The sequence below is a fragment of the Vombatus ursinus genome, unplaced genomic scaffold (genome assembly GCF_900497805.2).
Source record: "Vombatus ursinus unplaced genomic scaffold, bare-nosed wombat genome assembly UNPS02014816.1, whole genome shotgun sequence".
Taxonomy (NCBI): domain Eukaryota; kingdom Metazoa; phylum Chordata; class Mammalia; order Diprotodontia; family Vombatidae; genus Vombatus; species Vombatus ursinus.
The window spans coordinates 14,271,812-14,296,598 of NW_020954594.1; the positions used below are offsets into that span (position 1 = coordinate 14,271,812).

Genomic DNA, 24,787 nt, shown 5'->3' on the forward strand with positions numbered 1-24,787 from the left:
GAGTTCACGGTTCTCAATGTACCAAAAAAATAAAAAAGGTTTACATGAATGTAACATAGCTTAGTAGATACAGACTTTTTAATGTGGTAATACTTGAGTTCCACACGCTTTGCAGACACTTTCCTGCCATCATTTTTACAGGCTGCTTCAATATGAAGTTGCAGCACTATCAAAATGGAGTAGAGCTGCTATACTTGAAACGTCTCATAAAAAGAAGCAGCCATTTTCAAATTTCATTATAAAAAAAACATTCTCCTCTGTACCTCTTTAGAGAAGACGTATTTGTTTAAAAACAAAAATACTTTATCAATACTGAAACATTTTTATTTGTTTATTTTTATAATGTCTGTTCTACTTGTCTGGATAAGTATGTGTTTGGTACACCTGAACAATCAGTGTGGGAAAATGAAACCTATTTTACCTATCATACATTCATTTCAATATGTATGGAATCATCATGCAGTCATATTAAGGAAGGAATGTATAAAAATAATCATTTCTCAATTATTTTAAATCTTATTTGGCATAGATTTTAAATTGTATATAAACTTGGAGAGTTGCAGTTATATTTTCTTTGAGAGCAGATATCTAAATATTTTTGTGCCATGAAATACTGTCTTTGTTGATACAGAAAGAGCATAAAAAAGCTGATCTGTGCTTTGCTGCACTGTTTCTTTCTGAAGGGGAAATTGACAAACATTAAGAGGAGGTGAACTAAGATCATCAGTTGACTTCTTAATGGAAGAATGGTACAAGATACATGGGGGAAAAATAGGAGTGTCAGAAAGCAGTCCAATTCAGATTCTCTTTAGAAGGTATTGTCCCTGCTTGCTCAAATGTTTCTTTAGTTTTCCTGCTGACTTCTGCTTTTATGGGTAATGTCAGTTTTCTTTCTTGACCGTGCAGCTGTAAGGATTTTAAGGATGACTGACACACAATCTCACCTTAAATATAGGTTTCACTAACCCACTGACTTATGAACACATGTCCTAACTCTATCTTATGACCTATGGGTCGCTATTACAATATGTGACATATGGTGAAAACAGACTAGCTGTAAAACATCTCTCAACTTTTGTTACAGTGTTATGTTGGAGTCCTTCTTTCAGGGTATGTCAGCACTTCTAGGGCTCGCTTCTTTGTTCTCTTTGCTTATCATTTATCTAACCAAATTGGGACTAGAATTTTATGCGACAACAACAAAAATTGGCCTGCATAATAATGACAACTTCCCCCATACGTCTAGCACTTTAAAAGCTTACAAAAATGCTTTCCTCACAACAAGCCTGTAAGGCAGGTAGACCAAAGATTCTGCCACAACCTTCCCCCCCCGCCGCCCATTGTATAGGTAAGGAAACTGAGTCCTCAGATTTATCAGTTTAAATAACTTACCAGTCACATATTAAGTGTCAAATTCATTATCTGAACACAGTTTCCCTGATTCCAAATCTAGCTTTCTTAGCTTTGGGGATCAAATGTTGTAAGCTTTTGATTTCATTTTTGATGCTTTTGGATATCTCAAATATTTGAATTGCTCTACACTGAAGATTTGACTTGGTGTTCCTGTGTTGTTAAATTTGCATTTTTCACTGGGTATTTGCATTCTATGGATGTATTTTTATATCTTCTTTGATTTTTTTACCTTTCTGCTGCAGTAGAAGGGATTAAGAAAAAGCAGAAGTCACTTAATCCACCTGGGTCTTATAAAAGGGACCCTCAGGTTCACTTTTAAAACATGTCACTGATTCGTTACTTACAAATATAATTAATATTTATTATGTCACCTTTTTTATTCCTAAAGGATGCAACAAAGGTGTCTCTGTACAATTTTGCACTTGCTCAGCCCATCTTATTCTGCTCATTGTGACCTCTGTGGCCTTCAACAATTCACTTGTCCTTTCTGCGTAACAGTTTTATATCTCTAAACGAGTTAGACTATGTGATCTCTACAATCCCATCTAGTTCAAATTGATTATCATGTAACTTTTTTCTTTTTTTTTTTTCTTTTTAAAAATGGATCAGCCTGCTTACAGGCATGATCTAATTAGTGATCAGCTTAGGAGCTTTGTCCAGCTTCATTTCCCACCTGGGCCTGTTTTGCCCATTCTTAGTCAACCTGACCCCATGCTTGGACACTCACCCTATTGGTTCCAGATTTCGTGAGGGTACCTACCCAGTTGGCTTTGCCTACTGCAGCTCAAAACACACAAACTAAGAAATCTGCCAGCCTCAGCCTCCATAGTAACGAGGATTACAGATGTTTGCAACCATGCCAGGCTAGCATGTGAAATGTTTAATGTGCATGGTAATTTTCTACATAACTTTTGGAACAAATAACAAATGTTTATAATACATGTCACTTTGATTTCCCATGATTTCAGAAAGGAAAGGGTATTTTTATATGTACACATATCTGTATCTATCCAGCTATCTATTTATCAGTCTATCTATCATCCATCTGTCTATCTATTTATCTATGTATCTATGTGTATCTATATATTGCAGAAGGCATGGATATGAGTTCAAATAGCAGTTTTTCTGTTAGTTTGAAATAGAGCTTCAATTTGGCATTTCACTTGTGTCATTCTGATGGACCATTACAATTCAGAGTATGCTTATTTTGGGGTAGCTAGGTGGCACAGTGGATGGAGTACCAAGCCTAGAGTCAGGAAGACCTGAATTCAAATTTGGTCTCAGACACTTACTAACTATATGACCCTGGGCAAGTCATTTAACCCTATTTGCCTCAGTTTTCTCGACTGTAAAATGAGCTGGAGAAGGAAATAGCAAATCACTCCAGTGTCTTTGCCAAGAAAACCCCAAATGTCACCATAGAGGGTTAGACACAACAGAAACAAGTAAACAAATACTTATTTTAGAAAGACAAGTGACTTGGTGTTTTGGCTTTTGAAGGTCATTAGTCCTAATGACTGTTCTGCCTTTAACTTAGAATCATATCTTCACTGGAAGAAAAAAATTAGTCATTTGCAAAATTGGGATAGTCATCTCTGCGTAGCTACGACATATTTTGGAAAACTGGAGATAGGTTAGATACTGGAGAGAGTAGCAAGATCTCAGGGAAGAAAAGTGACACTAAATAACATTTGGCAGAGAATAGAAAGGAACATGCTATCTTTGGCACCATGAACAATGGTGTCATAGGGAGTTCTTCAACATCAAAATTATTTAAAATAATGACTTTTCTTTATATTAAGTGTAAATCCAAGCAAATAATATATTTTCAATATCATGTGTGTAGAATTCCATCTAATATATATCGCCAATGACGAAAACTGCACTGTTTAATAGGGTAAGAAAATAACAGTAATCCTGTCTGCCACATAGAAGCATAACGTACAAAGTCAAAAGGTTTACTTACTTAGCATTTTTGAAACATATTCTTTGTTTTGAAATATCATGTAGAAATAAGTCAATGTTGGTGGTACTGTGCAAAGATAGGCATTATTTTAGGAAGACAAGTAACTGTTAGTGGAGTTATTAATGGGTATGGTCATGCTGGAAAGCAATCTGAAATTTTTCCAAAAAACCCCCAAAAGGTAATGAAAATGTCCATATTCTGTGACCCAGAGATCCCACTGAAAAATAGACAAGGACAGGATACCATATACATCCATGTATTTATAGCATCACTTTTTGTAGTAGCAAAGAGCTGAAACGAAAGTATTAGGGGAATGGCTAACCATGTTGTGTTAAGTGATTATAGCATAATATTACTGTGCTTAATGAAGAATAAATGGCAAGAATACTGAGATTCTTAGGAAGACTTATGTAAACTAATCCAGAGTAAAGTAAGCTGAAGAGGATGCAAAATCATTTCAACAATATAAATGGAAAGGAAAATAAATATCTGAAATGCTGTGTAATTATTACAACCAAGAAGCCTGGCCCTGTAGATAAGTTGAAAAAATGTACCTCCATCCTTTCTCTGCAAAGGTGGGGGGACTATGGTTATGGCATATTTTTTGCCAAGTTGTTTCACTTGTATCTGGCTCTTCATGACCCCATTTGGGGTTTTCTTGGCAAAGATACTAGAGTGTTTTGCCATTTCTTTCTCTAGCTCATTTTACAGATGAAGAACTGAGGCAAACAGAGTAAAGTGACTTGCCCAGGGTGACACAGCTATTAGTGTCTGAGGCCAAATTTGAACTCAAGAAGATGAGTCTTGTTGACTCCAGGTCCAGCACTCTGTCCTCTGTGCCACCTAGCTGCCCCAAGTGAAATATTACTTTTGCTATCAGGACTCAGTTGATATGTTGGTTCATTTTTGCTGAACTATTTTTACAAAACTTTTATAAATTTCTTTTATGATCCCTTTTATAAAATGAAAGACTTTAGACAGGGGAAAAGGGAAGGGATATAGGCAGGAAATGAAGGTGATGTCAAAACAAAATATAATGCTATGTGACCTCATGAAGTAATTTACTTCCATGTACTTCATTCTAACCCTGCTTCAAAATAAAATGGAGCTTGACATATCCCTTTAGATAATAGGAATATTTTGATTAAAAATGATAGTAAGAAGTTGCAAAGTAATGTGCAAATTTTAGATTTTTAAAAAATAAATGCTGATTGAAATACTTATAAAAACAATCCTGAATATACTTCCTTCCTTTTGTTTGAGAGTGGAGAATCTATTGGTAAGGACTGTTGTTCCTTAAGTACAGATCTAGCCACGCGACTCCTCTATTTAACCAATTCCAATATCTTCCTAATGATCGATAATAGAACAATAATATAAGCTCCTTTGTTAAGTTTTTAAAGTCATACACAGCCTTGTCCTGACCTATCTTTCCAGCTCTGTTGGATATCAACCCCCCTCTGGCAATCTTCAGTCTTTCTAGACTTCACAAATAACACCCCATCCCCTGTCTTCATGTCTTTGTATTGGCCATTCCCTCTGCCTAAAATGTGCTTCCTCCTTTGCTTCACAGAATCCTTATGTGTAAGAAGCAGCTTAGCTACTCTTGTATATGAAACCTTTCCTGATTGCCCCCATTTGCTAGAGCTATTCACCCCATCCAAAGAACCTTGTATTTAACTATTTTATATATATTTGTATTTATGCTGTATATGTTTTATATGTACTTGTTATCTCCATCCCTCATCTCTACCCCCACTCCCTGCCCAAATACCAGAATGATTGTAAAATCATTGCAAGTGTGGATTGTAATCTCATTGCCGGTATGGGTAGTTTCATTCCTTATAGTTATATCTCCATTGAATAGCAGAGTGACTGGTACATAGTTCAATAATAAATATTTCTTAATTGATTGAAGGGAAGACTCATCAGCTGAGGGTGGAGGCAGGAGGCAATAAATGGCTAGTATAACCAGAAATGACTGTGATATAAAAATAAAAAACATAAGTAAAACTTTATTTTAAAATTCCTCCTGTGAATATGGTCATATCATTTGCATCTATCCTTTCTATTTTCCTTGCAGTTTAGTGGCTGATGTCGTGGTTTTCAATTCTGCCTTTAATATGGAGTCGTTTCTTACTTCTATTGGAAAATTTATGAAGCTGATTCCTGACCACAGACCCAAGAATCTGGAAAGCATCATCAGACCCAAGTGCCAAGTTCTGTACTTTCCAATCAGGTTTCCTGATGTGAGCAGGTCAGTACATTTGACTCTTTTCCCAATGTTGTATCATAAATTACTGTCTCAAATCTGTAGAAATTTGTGGTACGTTCTGTCATATTTTAGCCATCCCTTTTAAATACAGTGAAAGAATCTCACCATGCCATGATTTACAAAGATTTTATCTCATCTGAAAACCAATACAACATAAAATGAATAATGCTAGCAGAGATAATTGTACACAGTAGGCACCTAATCCATATTGGTTGAATAAATGCGAGTAGTAAAGAGTTATTTGTCTTCTCACTTGTATATTTAGAGGCAAGCTTTTAAAATTTCCTGGAATCTCTTTTTTGTTTCTTCATTCATCACTTTGTTTCAAAGGATCATTTTCTAACACTTTTTAGCCACACTGACCTACTTGCATAACTGCGGGTACCTTTTAGAGTAAGAACTCTGTTCAATTCCAAATTAATAGAGTGACCAGAAATTCAAATGGATATTAAAACTGGTTACTGATATTATCTTACATTCCTCAAGCTGTTTTATTATTATGGTGGTTGTTTTTCTTCTATTCTTTTTCTTCTTACCTATTTTATTATTTACCGGCAAGTGATTAGAACTGAACATCATGTTAATGGAGAGTCAAGTTGTGTGGTTTGGGCTCTACGTGTACTTGAAACAGCTATTCTCTCTTTCTCTGTTACTAAGAAGGACATTTTTTATTACCCATGCTGCTGAGCCCATCCTGAAATTAGCAATGGGTTATGTGGCTCCAAGGGAACATTCTGGAGATCCCTTTCACTTTTGATTAAACCTGGCACAATTGTTTTTCCTATCAGAAGGAACACTCCTCCCTTGCGAACAAGAACTTTGCTTCAGTGGGATTTATACCAGCTAGAGATACCACAGTTTTGCAACTGATTATATTCCTAAAAAGAAAGCAAAGATGGCTTCATTTTTGCTGCAATGAAGGTGGAACAGTTTAATAATAGCACATGCCATATGTAGTATTAATGTAAGCATACGCTGTGCGCTTTTTGAATCCATGTGAATTTTGTTTTAATGACACTCCTCCCCAACCTATCTACATAAAATAATACCAATATATTCTTTTATGTTGTTTTCAGTGACAAAACCCATTTCATCATAAGTGATATGATCTTATAATTTAAGGTGCCTTCAGGTGATCTCACCAATTCTCTTTCATTTCACAGATAAGGAAACTGAGACACTCAGGAGTTAAGTGACTTTCCCAAAGTCACACAGCTAATTAGTGGAAGATCTGTGACTTTCCATGAAGTCACTACTCAGTCCCATCTGCTGAAGGTCTTTGAATATTTCATGGTACCAGTGTATCCCATGAGCTGTCCATTTGTTACACCTCTCTCTATTTACGTGGTATTCCCACCTTCTTTTATGGTCATTCTTCATTGATGTCTTTCGCACATACAAGTTGTCATTGATAATATTTTTGTTGCCTTTTTGTATTTATCTTGCAGCTTTCTACTCTCCTTTAGTTCACCTTCAATTTTATTTCTTTGTCATAGTGTTTCATAATTTTGAGCCAGGTGACATCTTTGGGAGGATACTAGTGTTAAAAAGATGATGTTTTGTGTTAGGGAGCAGTTTCACTTCTTAGAAAAGACTGTGCAGTTTCCCAGATTCAACCCAGGATACTTTTCCTTCCCAATTAGTGCTGTCATTAATCTTCCATACCCACTTAATATAAATATAACACTGTACTAAATCAGAGTACTTCTCATCTAATCTCATGTCATGGTCTGGGTAACATGTGTTCTTGATCCTCTGGCTTCCTTTTGTGGATTGCTAGCATGTGACCTTATGCAAATTACCTTTCCTCTCCATTACCAGTCTGTAAAATGGGAATATTAATACCCATGTCAAATGCCTTTGACGATTTTTGAAGGAAATCATATTGTAAACAACATTAAATGAGTACCATTATCATCATTTCTTTGTTTTTTTCAGATTTTCTTCCTACTGTCTTCTCTGTGTGCAATGAGAACTTCATTTTTCTTAAAATTTTTGATCACTGATTAGCTGAGTCAGGTTTGTAGAGCTGAGTCAGGTTTTTGTTTGTTTTTTGGTACTACATAAGGACCTCATTTTTTGATAGCAGTGTCTAAGTTTTACATGTATATTAATTATACACAAAATGTAAATATTAACTGAAGGAGTAATAGGGCATTTGATTTATTACCATAATGGGACTTCTAATAAAGTTTTGAATTTTTGAGATTTATGTACATCTAATAGCATTTTCCTACAAGATTTTATATTAAATTAATAGTAAAAACACCTGCAGAAATTGAATATAGTTTATTAATTTAGACCATATTACCAGAGATAAATCTAGCTAAAAGGAGACCAAAGAGAAAAAGGTTAAGAAATATTGTGGCCAACCTAAGGTTCATAAAACACAGTCTTAGCCCAGAGTGTTTTTTCACTTATTTTTCAAATGGTAATTTGCTTTATCCAAACCAAACTCATATAGTGTAAGTAAGTGATTATTTGCATGAGTGACAATCATTTGAATGCCTGCAGTATTGGAAAAATGGATTATTTCACTGAGATGTTGGGAAAAATGTTTAGAAATTCTAAAGGCAAAATAACAAAGGTGATTTTTTCCTTTCTTTTGACCTTTTTTTCCTTCCCCATGTGCAGATTTTATTTGGCCTTGTGGCAAAGATGAACAGGAAACAAAAAATACTATTATGACTATGACTGCGATTTATATAGTTTTTAAATTTTAAATCGCTATTGAATGAATTATTGAGAAGAAAAAAGTACGTGTAGATTTATCATTTCCTAATCATTAATTATGGACTTCTATTTGCATACCTGAAAGTAGAGAACTATAAAAACTGAGTTTGATAAGTAAGAAAGCAGAATTAAACTGATCAACAGTTAGGAGAAATAATTATAACTGAAGAAAGATTTCTACTCACGTGGAAAAAGAAACTAAGTCTTGTGTTAATGGCCCTTGTACATGGGTGTTACTTTAATACCTACCTCACTTACTCAGAAGTCACATCTGGCATCCTCAGTTACCCAGAACAGTCTACAGTTGGGAAATAAGCAGACATTCCAGAAAAGCCTCAGAGGAGTCAAAAACAGATTTCACAAAGTGTTTGTGCCAAAGCTCATGTGCTTTACTCATAAGAGAGCCCCTCAGTCTCTCAATCAGCATACTTAGTCTTATTGAAGATGTAATTAGAATGAGCTTGGTTATCTGCTATTCTGCCTACCGCATACAAAAGAAGGTGTAGGATTGCTGCTACACCCAGCTATGTTAACAACAGCCAGAAGTGACAACTGAAAGCCTGAAGGGAATGGAAAGGATAGAACCCCCCCCCCAAAAAAAAGACAACAGCAGACATAAGAACCTTAAAGAAACCCCACTATAGAGCCAAGTTTGTGCGAAGAACAACCCTATATACTGCAATAGGTCCTGAGCATGTTTTTCTATTAGAACACAGTATGTAAGTGATGTTTAAATCAGATTCCATTAAATTATATTCTAAATATGCTGTTTAAAATATGGTGTTTAGGGGCAGCTAGGTGGTGCAATGGATAGAGACCAAACACTTGATACTTACTAGCTGTGTGATCCTGGGCAAGTCACTTAACCCCAATTGCCTAAAAATAGAAAAAAAAAATTTAAAAAAATACCCAAGTTTTATGTAATCTATTTTATAAAGGTTTCCATTTTTTAAAGTGTTTTTTTCTTTTTTTTTTTAAAGCATGGGCAATTGAATACATTTCTGTTATCTTGAAATTATAGTTAATTGGACTACTTCTTTTCTCAATAATTCTGGATAGTAAGTGTGATAGCCGTAAAGCATCAATTATATTATCTAATGGTCTAGAAACTTATATATGCCACTTTGACACTCCTTGTGTGACCTTGAACAAGTCACTTACATTGCTTAAGTCTCAGTTTCCTCAACTGTGAAAATGAGGGAGTTGAACTAGGTGTCCTCGAAGGTGGTCTCTTCCAGCTCTCTGGATCTCAGAACCTGTGTGTAGCTCCCTGTTGTTTGCTCATTCCCTCCTCCCCATACTCCTACTCCAACACACTTGACATATTAATCTATAGTTTATGTAGTGATTTTTTTCTATTGATTGAGGAACAATTTTGTATCTCATGGTAGAAGAATTCCAAAATATTATGTATGCTAAACAACTAATGGAAAATAATTTTTCCAGTATTCAATTGCAAAATTATTCAGCTAGAACTTTAGCTGACATGAAATATGGCTATGTAAAGTTTGCTGTAAATTAATACTATTAAATTGACAAAACAAAATTCTGAGATAAAACTGAAAAACTGGTTTATGTAAGAATATATTTACTTTGTTTTTCTCACCATCAAATGGTCTGCCATACTTTTTTTTATAAATGATGGAATTTGTGAGAATTTTTGTAAATTGTTGCTTTGCCTTGGCTCTTACTATTATTGACTTTTTTGTATTTATTATTATCAGACTTTTTATGCAATAAAGGACACTAGAAAGATAAATCCATTATTGACTGAGAGGCCTCTCCTGTTTTTTTGATTTCCGTATCTCACGTGTACTCAAGTGCAGATGAGGTCATTGGAGAAAATTTGCACTCTCTCTTCTGTTTCCATTGGCCAGCTGAACTGTAGGTTTTATTATCAGGCTCCTTGACTTACTCTCAACCTTTCATATGACCAGTAGTTCTTTCTGAGTTGAAGGCACATGGGCTGAAAGCTCTGTATTCTTTCCCTTTAAAGAGTCCTCTTTGAAGAGGGTGAAGAGGTTGAAGAGAAGAAAGAGCATATTAGATGGGGACTGAGGAAACTCATTTGAGGTTATCATTCTGTCTTCATCACTTACCAGTTGTGTAACTTTGGGAAATTCTCATTTTCTCTTTGAATATTGTTTTCCTCATCTGTAAAATGGGCGTGATAACCCTTGTACTACCAATCTCATGACATTGTTATGATGTTCATGTAAAAAGAAAATGTGTCAAAGACCTTTTCAACTATTAAAAATGCTGCAGGATAAATGTAAGATGCAATATGGATGTAGCATGGTGTAGGGGGAACAGCTTGATGTAATGGACTGGGTTCTGTACTTGGAACCAGGAGGCATGGGTTAGAATCCTGTCTCCAATATTTGTTAGTTATATGACCTGATGAGCAAGTCATATAGTTTTTTTTGAACCACAGCTTCTTAATTGTTATTTGGCTATGTTAATACTTATACCACCTATACTGAGAGAAATTATTATTCTCTATTATATTAATAACCAATTATTAAATTAGGATTGCAGTTTTTACTTTATTTCCTCAATCAGGGACTAGCCCTTGCAGGTCATTCAGTCAGACTGAAGGACATTGCTAATCAATGAGATTGCCCAAGTCCTCTGGGTACACACTCAGTGATCTTGGGTGGGATCCCGCCTAACTAGAAGACTTTACAAACATAATCAATCTAGGTGAATTCTTGCCCTTGGGTATGTCCCAATGCCCCTGTCCTTGGAACCCTCCATTAACATTTAAGGTGACCCAGCTTATGAAGGAGAAAACCAATCACAGTGGGCTGGGTAGAAATGGATTCCTTCCAGATTGCTGGAAGTAGCTGAATCTCATGATCAAGTCATGTTCTTAACAGGAGGAGCTGAAGACTTTTAGCCCACCTCCTCATTAATATGTTCACCCCTCATTAATTGTTCACCAAGCATGGTTGGTTTCACCTGTCAGGGGCACCTCCTTTTCCAAAGGTATTTAAGCATTCAGGGATCTCCATGGTTTTGTCTTTGACTATTTGGTTACTGAGAGAGACCACTAACCATCAATTTATTGATTATTTGCTAGCCTAATTAATAAATTGATTATTTAATTACCCAGAAACTTTGTCTCTTAGACTTTTCATTCATCACAATATACAGGCTTGTTATAAGGAAAGTACATTAGATGTCTGTATATACTGTGAAAATGTGAGTTATTAATCTTGTTATCATAATCATTCTTAATCTACATAGGACAGAATTTCTACTAACTTTTCTTTACCCTCTCACTCCTGATGGTTCTTTTGACCTGCCAGTACCCCTTTCCTTTCCCCATCCTTCATGAAATGGGCCTTGTGCTTTTTCCAAATCATCCTCAAATACTGACACACATTCTAATTCTACCGAAGTAGAAGGAAGCGAGGATTCCTGCTTGCCCCCTAGTTAAGTGAATCAGAATGAGTAAAGTGCCGGAATTCTACTCTGGAATACTTGGGATTCCACTTACTTGTTGGGTTGCTCTGGGAAAGTTGGATAACCTCATTTAACCTCTTGGTATCCCTAAGCAACCCCCTAGGACTATCTCCTAACTAAAAAGTACCTGTGCCAAGGGAATCCCAGATAAGTTACATCTTAAGGGAGTTACATCGGGGGGATACTTAAAACTGATAGAGCTTCATTCCATCCCACAGTGAAAGTAGAGCAACTCTAGGGCTAAAGGACAGCTTTACAAGTCATGCACATAGAGCTAGAAGTTGAAGTTATCACATTCCAATCACTGTATTATTCCTGGAGTAGGAAGGGAAGAGGAAGGGGAGATTTTCCCTTTTCATGCCAATAAAGTTCACTCTTTTGCTTGGAGAACTTGGAGTCAGGAAAATCTGAGTTCAAGTCCTATCTCAGGCATTTAATGGCTTGTATGATCCAGGCAACTCATTTAACCTCTAAAAGGCCTCAGTTTCTTCATCTGTAAGAAGGGGGTTGTTGTGAGTGCCAAATGAGATAACATGTAAAGTGCTTCATAAACCTTAAAGCACTATATAAATGCTAGCTATATTCTCTCTCTGATCTCTTTCTGTCCTTACATGGCTTCCTATGTCTGAGGAACTTCTAACTTCAGACTTTAGTCCCTGGGCACACATAATCCTCTTAAAGGTAGGGGAGTGCTATTTACCAGGTATGTCTGCCAATGTTACAGTCTCCTTATAGAAGACAAAATCTAATCCTTTTAGCTGAGGGCTTCTTTTCTTTCTTAGGCATTTAGACAGAGGCAGGACTTTTCTCCCATTTTTTCTCTACATCCAGGCTATTGCACTCTTACTTAGTAACTATTCCTAAACAATATATCATATGCTGTCATCTCACCAGAAGATGACCATAACCATTTAGCTATAGATCCATATGAGTGGTTGATGAATAGCAAACCATCATATTGAAGAACAAGGGATACCAAAGATAAATTTCTGTTCTGTCATGATCCTAAGTCTCTTACTGAAAATCTCTGTTCACACTTTCAGGCCTAAGGAGGTTCCATTCTCCCCAGCCTCTGGTTTTTAACATTAGTTACTTAGCAATGATTTGTTCTTCTCATATATTGATCTTGACAGCTGTTACCAGTCCTTTTTCTCCTTCCCTGCTAATGAGATCTAAGCTAGATTCCCTCTAATCCTGCTTAGTTCTCTAGCAGGATTATAAAAACTGGAGAAGACCTCAGTTGGGGAACATCTCTGATATAGTAGGAGGGGGGACAGAACACATGCCCTACCTAACATGTTACATTATTGAAGATGCCAAGATGGTGATAAAATCCTTCTAAAAACTGAAAAATACAGAAATGGGTTGCTTATCATAACAGCTTCTGGGGACAGTACTTTTATTTTTGGACAACGGATAAATTATCTAAATGGTGGAAAGTAACTGGAGTTTATAGTTTTCTATATTAGAATTGTATATATGCTGTAAAGGTCTCAGGATGTTGTTATTTACATAGAAGGATTGCTTTGCAATGTAAGAGCCCTCTAGCTCCTCTCCCGCTGAATTATCCATATTTTTCATTTAGCTAGCTAATAACAGGATCATATAGGATTTGTTCATAGTCCCAATCCATAAGACTATACAAAGATTATACATAGAGTAATTACAGAAGTGCATCTTATGTCCATGAAAAATATCTCCCTCAAAAGTTTCCCAAAAATTGTTGATAAAAATGTCAAGGCAGATTTCACCTGAATCAGATGGAATTTAGTTGGACAAAAGATAACAGAAGAAATTTATAAGTCTACCCAGACCAATTTTTTTTTTGTTCATCATAGTCTGCACCCTTCTTCCTCAATCCTTTTATGTTAGGGAATCTTCAATTTTTTTTAAAATTTTGACTTTATAAATTTGACTAAGAGTTAATTCATTGTCAGTCTAATAAAAACCAATGGAAAAGTCTCAATTTTTAATCTTTTAAAAAATTTCCTCAGGAAGCAACTGGACTTTGGACTTTGAACAACAAAAGAAAAAGTGTAGTTTAGCATTGAGTATGTGAAATAAAGTGAATTGACAAATATGAAAGCTTCAGTCTGGTCTCAGGTGCAAAATGATGACCGATGAAACCAGTATCAAGCATCATACACTTGTGGCCTTGCTGACTGACTAGTTCTTAATATAAATGATTCCAATTTTATTATGTCTTTCCATTTGGTTTTGCAGTTTTATTGCCTATTTTTGCTTTCTAGGACTCCTGGAACAAAAAAGGTATCACTGAGAGAATAAGAACCTATTTTCTGACAAGTTACCTTGTTTCATAATGGAACAAGACTTCATAGAGTGAGGATTTTTATAAACAGAGAACTGTGACTTACCTCTCCCTGTGTATATGATTGTAGAGGAGAGAGGGAAAAGAGGTAGGTTGTTTGGAACAGCCTCATTTATTGAGATCTCAAGGATTTCTCTTCACACACTTCCATCCATCTTTTCTATCTATCTAAAATGTGGAGCCAAAATAGATGTTTATGGACTTTGCCTAACTAATTTAGAATCAAAAATGGAAAATTTTAAAAACAGTGTGAAAACTTTAAATGAAAACTCTCAGGCTGTGCAAACAAAGGCGAAGAGCCTCGGGGCTTTCTGAAGAATTCTTATTAAAGAAAACACTATTTTACATTGCAAAACGGAAGTGTCAGAAAACAACAGAAGATCTGTAATTTGAGAATTCATGGATTGATGGGACAGAAGGCAGGCGACTTGCCTCCCCACTGAAACTTTTTGTTTTCAGTTGGAAATTGTTCTGAATTTTTTTTTTTGAACTTCATCTCCCCATACTATAAGTGGTCACATTTCTTAGATACTGCAAATGATGTATTGACAAAAGAGATATATATATATACACACACATATATATACACACACACATATGTGTGTGTATACATATATATTTATATATAATTTATTCATATTAAAAATAGTAAAAATACTGAAGTATTCTCATTACAATCAAGTAAATTGGAAATAACTTATTAAATATTGACTTAAGGGATGGAAAATTGATCTTATAAGAAAATGATTTTGTTTTATAGCCTGAAGAATGTCCCTGTTTTCCTGGAAATATTCTGGCTATCCAAAACAAAATGCAAAAATATTTCTTGGAATATAATTTTCATTTCCTGTGCTTACTGAATTAGAAATCTTAAGAATTTATCAAGTCCATCTTCTGCCTTCACCAGGAACAGATGAAGATTTGAATTTAGTTTTTGAAGTTATCCATGTAACATTGCACATCGCTGTCAGGAAGACAAAAATTTGCTAGAAACCCTAGCTTTGTATGTTGATCCTTATTCACCTGCAGATTCTTGAAGTAAACTCCTGTTTATTCATAATAGTTGGGAAATAATATTCTATGTTTAGAATTTCATAATATTCAGTTCAATGGAAATTAAGGGCCTACTGTGTTACAGGCATTGTGTGATGGTCACAGACAGAATGGAACTCAAGTGGTTATATGCTGTTTAGAGTGGTATAGGGCATGTTCACTGATAAGTCAATATAAGGTAGTTGGGAGAGGGAAGAAGCATTAAAAAGGGAGGGTGTTTGTGGGGGGGTGCAGTGGGGAACAACTGGGGAAGGCTTAACAGAAGAAGTATAGAAATAATATTGAAATGGTCTGCTTATCCAGCATTTATCATCCAGCATCATCAGTCTTCTAGAGTAGCTGTACACCTTGAAATAAACGAGAAGATTGAGGTCAGCTAAAAGAGCTGCTGTTGTTTGTCCTTCATTCTTGAAGAGGTCCATGACATCAGGGAGGTGATGCCATGACATTCAAGTGAATCGGACTGAAGTGAGGGAAGTCACCAGCCTTACTCTCTCCTCTGGAGCCATCTAGGTCCAGTGGCAAGATCTAGATCAAGCGACTAGAGAAGGCTTTCAAAAGAGCCCCTGAGGCTGAGCTCAAGTCACTTTGTTCTCTAGGAGAGGAATGGAGCTGTATCCCCAGTCTTTGAACACAGAGCACAAGGTACCTAAGTTCAGATAAAATAACTTTGTTATCTAATTCCATCTGTTTATCTGCAGTTCAGCCCTGAGGCTGTAACTACTGACTTTGAGATGGGGATCAGAGAGGGGAACAGGAGGAGTGTACAGAAGAAATACAAATGAGGATAGCATGGTAATAAGTAGAAGTAGTCATGTGTGTTCATGTGTAAAATACATACATGTATATATGCATGCATGTATGCTCCATTGTGGTTGGTACATAGAGTATGTGGAGAATAATATGCATTAAGGCAGAAAAGTCTTATATTTGCATCTTTTCTACCCTCTCCCTACTTCTTTCCCTCCCTTGCATCTCTCTCTGTGAACTTTTTTTTTATATTTCATTATTTGGATATAAATGTTTACCTTAGTAATCCTATTTATTTTGTGCATTAAAAAACACTGTTCTTGGAAGGAGGGGTATAATATATGAGTAGGAGTCATATCTATACTAAGCTTGTATTTGTATAGTGCTTTAAAGTCTACAGCATACTTTATCACAACCGCCTTCTGAGGTAGGGGTTAATAGCCGTTGTTATTATCTCCGTTTTAAAGATGGCCAAATTGAAGTTTTGAGAGTTGGACTGACCTTGCTCAAAAATGGCCAGCTTGTGAACATCTGTGGTAAGATTTGAAACCAGGTCTTCTGATTCAATATCCATCGCTCTTTCCAATATGTCATGCTGACTCTATGAAAGCACGAATCCCTAAATTGCTAAAAGTAAAGTGTGTTGTTGTTGTTCCGTTGTTTTAGTTGTGTCCAATTCTTTGTGACCCCATTTGGGGTTTTCTTGGCAAAGATACTAGAGTGGTTTGTACTTTCCTTTTGCAGGTCCTTTTATAGTTGAGAAAACTGAGGCAAACAGGGTAAAATGACTTGCCCAGGATTTAGTAAGTGTCTAGGGCCAAGATTTGAACTCAGGAAGATGAATGAGTCTTGCTGAGCTATATCCACCGTGCCATTTGGTTGACCTAAGCTATACCACACATGCATGGTACATGTATATAAGAATGATAGGAGGGGCTTCATCAATTGTTATAGCGCATAAAGAAGATATGGCCTTGACCGTTTCGTTAATGTCTGTTATTGATTTCCCACAAAATGTTCCTTGTTAATATCATGTGATAAAAAGTTAAAATCTTTGCTTGTCCTTGATTTATTCATTCTTATATTATAAAACTAATATCTGCTTGTGAACTGTTACCATCAAATCAATTAAATGAACAGGATCAGGCAGAGTATGACAGTGTAAAAAACACTGGCTTTGCATTCATTCAGAGGTCCTGGGGTTTTGTGTTCTAGCTCTGTCATTTACCATCAGTGTGACCTTGGGCAACTCACTTCTGCTCACTTTAATTTCCTCATTCCTAAAATTAAGGGATCAAATGGACGAGGTAGCTTCCAAGGTCCCTTTCTGCCCTAGATCTATAATACTATGGATGTATAATTACAGGAATCGTCCTTTGTAACTAGTCTGAAATTAGAGAATTTTTCTTTTTTTTTTCTCTCCGTGATTCTATATAGTTCAATTCAACAAAGTTCTACCATGTATAAGGTCCTTTGCTAGGTGTGAGAGATACAAAGATAAAAATAAAATCGTCCTTGCTCTGAGGCGCTAACATTCTATTGGGGATATATAATATTTATACAAGTATATACAAAGTATAACAGAATGTAATGTACCTAGGTGTTAATTAGTCTATTTGATGAAGAAAAGTTTTCAGCTATGGCTTAAAATATCCTAACTTATAACAATTTCCTACCAGGTAATTATGTATATAGGACATTTCTAATTCAGCTCACTTGTTAGCATCACCATTCTCATACTTGAATATTAATACTATTTAATATTTCCCTTTATAATTTTATTCATAGAAAGTGAGGGCTTTATAGTGAAAATCTAGGCATGATTTTCTTTATGTGAAGATAAATATTGAGTATCATTCATAGGGAACTTACATGAAAAGTTTTTACTTTGTTAAATAATTAATATTTATTTCACTTTATTTTTCTGATAACTACAGTAGAATCCAGTTTTACACACACTCTAAAGTTATACGAATACATATGTGTGAGATAAGAAACATAATTTGTATGAAAGGTTTTGTCATTTTCTCTTAATACTTTTTTTGGAGGAAATTTCAGAGGGACTAAATGTATATATATTTACATATACTAAATGTATATATGTATATGTACATATGTGTGTATATATACATTTTTATTTGTTGCATTAAATATTTCCTAATTACTTGTAAAAAAATTTAACGTTCATTTTTGAAAATTTTGAGTTCCATATTCTCTTCCTCCTTCCTACCCCTCTTCCATTCACAGAGAAGGCAAACATCATGATATCAATTATATTTGTGAAGTTTGTAAAACATGTTTCCATATTCGCTGTGATGCAAAAGAAAACACATATACACACACAAGAAAAATAAAGTAAAAAAAGTATGCTTCATTCTTCAGTCAGAGTTTATCTATCCTCCCTCTGGAAGTAGATAGCATTTTTTATCATGGGTTCTTTGGAATTACAGAACTAAATTTCTTTAAGAAGGTTGCATAGCCACTGGTGAGACTTTGCCCAGGTTTAAAACTGTGGTCTTTCTATAACTAGGAAGTGTAAGAATATCCTATGTCCTATGCAAATAAAGCATATCGCATGCTTACTAATGGATGTAGAATATACCCAATGAGATCTCACACTACTAATAGTGCTGACTTCTTTGCAAAGGTCACTGTGAGCTCCTCTATAACTATATAATATCATTCTACTCAATGGCTACATCTTGTGAATTACTGTATAAATAATTGCTATAAGCAAATGCATAAGATAGATGAAGTTTGTATCCTAGCCTTTTTTTTCCATTTGTTGCTTCCCCATCCCCACTTTCTCAGTGCTCTGTGTGAAGTTCTGAAGACAGAGAGATCAGTTCAAGTGTTTAAGGAGATGGAGTTTTAGTAAGGTTCTAAAATATGGATAGTATTGTAAAGGATAAATGAAAGCTTGTAACAAAATAGAGAAGCAAGTTTGAGGTAAAGTAAATAAACCAGTTGGTTGAGAGTTGTATATTTTTGGAAGGAAGTGATGAAAAATACTCCTCCATAGTTTGGAATGTGGAGAGTCAGATTATAGATGGCCTTGAATGTCAAGCTAAGTAATTTCAATTTTTTTTTTGTCTTGGTGGGGAGCTATTGATGGTTTTTGAGCAAAAAAGTGACATTAAAACTGTTTTTAAGAGAATGATTTAGTGGTACTTAACCTAATGGATTAGACTGTAGATAAGGAAAGACTGTAGATAAGGAAAGTAAGGGGTTATGACAGTATTCTGTGTGTACAGTGATCAGAATCCGAAGCAGGGTGGTGGTAGTGTGGAAACATGGTGTCCCTGACCAGTTGTTTAGGCCTTTTGTCTAGAATGAGGTTCCACAGAATGAAGTTCTGTTTGTTCTCTGATCTTAAGTACCAGTCCTTATTCTTTTAAGAGGCAGCATGGTTTCATGGCTAGATATTAGATTTTGAGTGAGAGGACTTGGTTGGAATTTCAGCTTTGCTACTTAAAACTTGAGTACTCTTAGAAAAATAATTTAATCTTTGTGGACCACAGGTTCCTCATCTGTAAAATGAGGGAGTTAGGACAAAGGCCCCTGTCAGCTCTGAGTCCTTTTAACTTTTCTTTGCAACTATGAAGAACTACTGACCAGGAGTTTTTTCACTCTCACCCTGATGCAGGGTTGAAATACAGATATTAACTAACTTTTCTCTCTATTCTGATTTATAGAAAATATATACATAACCATTTGAACTTTATTTACTGCTGCCAAACAGGTGAACAAGATGGTCAAATTAAAGGGAAATTGTAAAATCTTACCAAGTTTGGAAAGCATTAATAATATTGTTGATGCTTATGGTGGACTCCAAACAAATACTGATTTTTCATCTACTTTTATAAGCTAACATTTAACTGTGGTTATACTCCAGTACTGTTCTTTGCCCTTCTCTCTGTTTGTTTCTCTTCTCTGTCTCTCTGTCTTTATCTCTCTTATATGTCTTCTCTCCTCCTCATTTCTCTCTCTCTCTCTGTCCCTCCCTCCCTCCCTCTCTCCCTCCCTCTTCTCTCTACCTTCCTTTCCCTCTCCCTCTCCCTTTCTCTCTCTTTTCCTCACTTTCCTTCTCTCTCCCTCTCCCTCTCTATCTCTCCCTGCCCCCCTATCCTTTGCTGGTGTTCTGAGTCAAGTGGGCTATCCAGTGAAAGGGAATACACTCTCTTGTGCCCCCAACTTCTTCCACTATTTTGGGAAGGAGAGGGCACTGAACCCCAGTGTGGTGCTGTAATTTTAAAGGTCCAAGGGAAAGTGGGTATCTCACCAGAGTCATGGTTTGCTTGACTCCTTATAAACCCAAAGTTGTATTTTTTCCCCACTCCTTTAAAGGGCCTAAATGTTACAGTGGAACTATAATTCTGGAGTGGCTTTACAGGTGTTTGAGGACCATGGACCCTACCACAGAAGAAAATTTTCTTGCCTATCTTTCATACCCCTTTCTCTGTCAATGTGTGTGTGTGTGTATTCCATGCCATGTTAGCCCTGCTTGCTTATTAGGAACCTAATGGCACCTGGATGAGAGTAAGAAATGAACCAAATTCTGGTTTTCCAAGCCAGAGGTATTACTGAGAACCTTCCAAGGTATGAACTTCGGTCTGTATGTGTATCATGACCATTTCAGTAATGGGCAATGAGTTACTGTAGAGAAGTACGTACTGTACTAAGGCTAATAAGGTATATAGGTCTTAACTTCTTCCCTTTTATTGGTGGCTCCATTCCTGTGTAATGGTTTGACGGTTCTTCTGTCTGTTCTTGTGAACACCTCTATTCTCTGTCATCATTCTTAATGCATCAGTAATCATGGTTCTCACTATCCCTGTTTCCACTCATAATTTCTAGCATTTTTTCTGCCGTCTGCTTTCTTTCTTTTTTTTTTCAGCCAGAGACAAGGTTTATTAGAACATCTACCATATTGGGCAGACTCTTAAGGAGTCTAAACATTAGTGAGCTATTGGCTAGATTATAAGAATCTGAGCAGTGGCTCGATTGTAAGATGCTGTCTGCTTTCTTTACTGTCCTTTCTGTCTTCCTTCTTCTTTCTCTTCATTTTTTTCTTATGTCTTCTTTCTCCTTTCTCTTATGCTTTTTTTGTATTTCTCAACTTTTGATTAGCCTTTCTGTTTTAGCCTTTAATAAGCATCATTATGCACTGAAAGTACTTCTTTTCTTCTCATTGCTGAACCAAGCACTCAGAATTTCATCGTGTAATCTTTGAACCTTTGGTTCTTATGAACAATTTTCATTTTTACTCTTTGGGGCAAGATTTTTCATTTTCTTATGGATTTTGGGATTTCTGAGTATATTGAACATCTGATAGCCAAATAAGAGGGGCATTAGTGTGCCAACTTGACTCCTGATAAACCCTGAGGTTTTTTTCACTCAATGAAAGGACATCAGCACTAGGTGGAACTATAATTTTGGAATAGCTGTACAGGTGTTTCTATCATTTGTAATCCATGAATTTTAGACTAAATTAAAAAAAATTTATATTCATTATATATCAGGCCCTATGACAAAGAAAAAACTGAAACAGTCTTTGTCCTCAAGAAGTTTACATTCTATTGGGGAGAGTAAAAAAGGAGTTTATGGTAACATTTGAGGTGACATGGATGACGGATAACAGAGGATTACTCAATTTACCATAGATAACCTACCAAACATTTAATACGTGTGGCTAATTAGAAGTTAACTATAATTTTAAAAAATTCTCCATACACAAACATCTGTCCTTCCCATTCCTGTGAATTGATGTATCTGCTGTTAGTGTTAGAAAATTAAAGAAGTGCAGTACTAGATATATGGAATGCACCTCTTGCTCCCCACTGGTCCAGAGTTGCTAATAATTTTATTTCCAAAAAATATGACATCTTTTGCGGCCTGGTCCTGTAGCCATTACTAAGGAGAATGGTGCTGTAAGTGACAGAGTACTAGACCTGCAGTCAGAAAGATCTGAATTCAAAACCTGCCTCAGACATACTAACTAATCCTGAGCACATCTTCTAACCTCTCTCAGCCTCAGTTTTTCCATGTGTTAAATGGTGGTAATAATATCACTAACTCATTAGATTGTTGTGATGATCAAGAGATGATATATATATAAAGCACTTTGCAAACATTAAAAACCATTATTATTGTTATTATAATTATCATGCTATTATTATCATTACTAAATGGCACTACTGAATATCTGTTGACCCTACTTAAATACTTAATGACTAAGGATCCACATACCTGTCTCTGATGACATCATGGAAACCACGTGACAGCATGACAGTGGACCTTCCCAAAGTGAATAATATATATGTGTGTGTATATATATACATATATATTCATGTTCGTATCTGGTTGTGTTGAAGGATGTTTACAAGATTTATGTCTGGTTTTGTTGTAGGAAATGCATATTTTGTTAATTACGGGAAAGTACATTATCCCGCGATGGTGTCTGGGTACAAATTCTCTGGCTGGTCATGATTACCACGATGGGAGATGCTTTTAAAGAGTATTTATACTTGATCTTTTTTTTACATGATAGTTAGCATTCCTCCATTTCCCATCTACTGAACTTTCAATTTTTCTCTGCTGTTTTTCTGGGGTGACATTGAGAATTTTTACCGTCTGATAAATGCAGATGTATTTTCAAAATAAAAAATGTCTTAAGCATTTGTTCTTCCTTGCTATTCCTTTGTCAGAATATTCATGTAGCTGATAGCTAGTTTGCTCTCTTTAAATACCTTTTCATACAGTGTCTGTAGCAAGTTTTAGGACTATCTTTTATAGTTCTTCATGAAATAAGGTATTTTCTAACTGTGAAATTTAGCCAAAATAAGAAGCAATAGCACTGAGTGTCTTTAAAATTATGATAATATCTTGTATTTTAGGTAACACCTTTCATGTTGAAAGATTCCAAAGCACATTGCAAATGGTTACAAATTATACAGTGAAGCACAGTCACCATTGTGTAATGAAACATGGCAGCTGTTTAACAGCTTACAGCAACACCACACAGCAGGTTAGGGTAGGAAGTGAAGAACACAGATTCACTTGAAAAATTGCTAGGGGGAGTGAGGTAAGCAGAATGTAATTACCTAAGTTGGATTTTGGCCAGGACATAAGGGCTAACACCTCTAGTTTTACAAGAGATAGCTTTGGTTCTTAAATAACTATACATTTTCTGCCACCTAACCCAAAAGAAGGATCTTTATGCCAACTCTAAAGACCATCAACTGAAGTTATAACAATGTTTCCACACTGACTCAAGAGGAAAAAGTTGTACTTTTGTAAAGTTCGTGGTGGTGCTAAGACCAGATATTTAGATAGGTAAGTATCCATTTTTCTTGAATTGTTTAGCTAGAGTCCAATGTGAAATTATCCAACTAGTTCTCTTTCATCCTTCCATTTTTGTTATCATCAGATTGTTTATGGAAGTCTAAATAAACCACAAAATTTGCAGTGAAGAGAACTTGGTTTAAATTCCTAGCTCTGCATGACCTTGGACAAGTCATTTAAATTTTCTGGCCTTTTCTTTCCCCATCTGTAGATTAAGTTAATTAGACCAAGTGATCTCTAAGGTTCCTTCTAGCTCCTCATCCTATGAATATGACTTGTCTCAAATATACTGGGCTTTTGAACCATGATGTAGTCACTAATGTAAATTATTGTAATTTGTAATTACATTGTAAATATAATGTAAAATATATTACTCTGTAGCTATGTGAGTTAGAATACAATCCCAATGAAAACACCATGCAAATGGTCAGAGAAAGGGAGTTACTGATAGAGAGATCTGTCTATCAGGCCAAGGTAAAAAACAGAAACAGGAACTGGGGGAAATAAACCCAGTAAAAAGGAAGTAAGATCAAGCATGTAGTCCATCCCAAGGTCAAGAACAATGGAGGAAAATCAGATTTGACAAATGAAGATTGGAAATAGGGGGAAAAAAGCTTAAAATAAAGAGGTTCTTTACAGTTTCCCTGTTTTCATTCCATTTGGTTATTAATAAGTTTTTTTTAACATTTATCTGAAAACAGCTTAGTTATACATGGGATTGTGCTTCATTTAAAAGGATGAGTGTTTTCTATATCAGAGAGAAATTATATATCTTCTGTTCCTTTTCTTATTTCGAGTAGTCATGTCAATTAAACATAGATATGCTCTGTTTAATATAGGCAGTAGCAGTTTAGGTCAGTAGGTGATTTGAGCTGCAGACAGGCAAACTGAGATTAAGGTGGTCTGTTACCCAGGTTGGGTTTAGCATAAAGAGGCAGATTGATGCTGGGACAAGATAATGCTTCTGTTAGGAATGAGGCTCAAGACCGGGTTAAATGGCTAGACAGTCCCAGAAAGAGTAGGCATGATAGACTAAAGGCCTGCTTTCTGGCTTCCTTCAAATCCTAGAAAAATCTCACCTTCTACAGGAAGCCTTTCTCAGTTCTTCTTAATTCTAGAGACCTTCGTCCTGTTAACTTTCCCTTATTTATCCTGTACAAAGTTGTTTGTACATATTTGATTGCACATTGTCTCCCCTCTTAGATTGTGAACTCTTTGAGCGCAGGGTCTGTTTTTTGCCTTTCTTTGTATCCCTAATGCCTGACACATAGTGGGCGCTTAATAAATGTTTATTAACTGACTGACTATTCATGAAGATCGAAGGTAGAATTAGTATGTAGGCAGGCTAGAGCTTTGGTCATCAGGCAGAAATTAAGAATGGAGTAGCCAGCCAGGGTCAGGATAGCTGGGGGTAGCTTCCAGTAAGCCTTGTGCTCTGATAGAAACTTGAATCTTC

At 35.8% G+C, this 24,787-nt stretch overlaps 1 protein-coding gene across 3 annotated transcripts in view; it reads left to right on the top strand.

Moving 5' to 3' along the window:
• GTDC1 (glycosyltransferase like domain containing 1) overlaps nucleotides 1-24,787 on the top strand; it is a 355,035-nt gene that overhangs the window by 138,323 nt on the left and 191,925 nt on the right. For 2 of the 3 annotated variants that reach the window (XM_027835651.1, XM_027835649.1), the window contains exon 6: nucleotides 5,463-5,636. In XM_027835651.1, the coding sequence (XP_027691452.1) occupies nucleotides 5,463-5,636 (174 nt within the window). Of the gene's footprint in view, nucleotides 1-683; nucleotides 816-5,462; nucleotides 5,637-24,787 lie in introns of all 3 variants that reach the window. The other variant, XM_027835650.1, reaches the window with a different exon arrangement.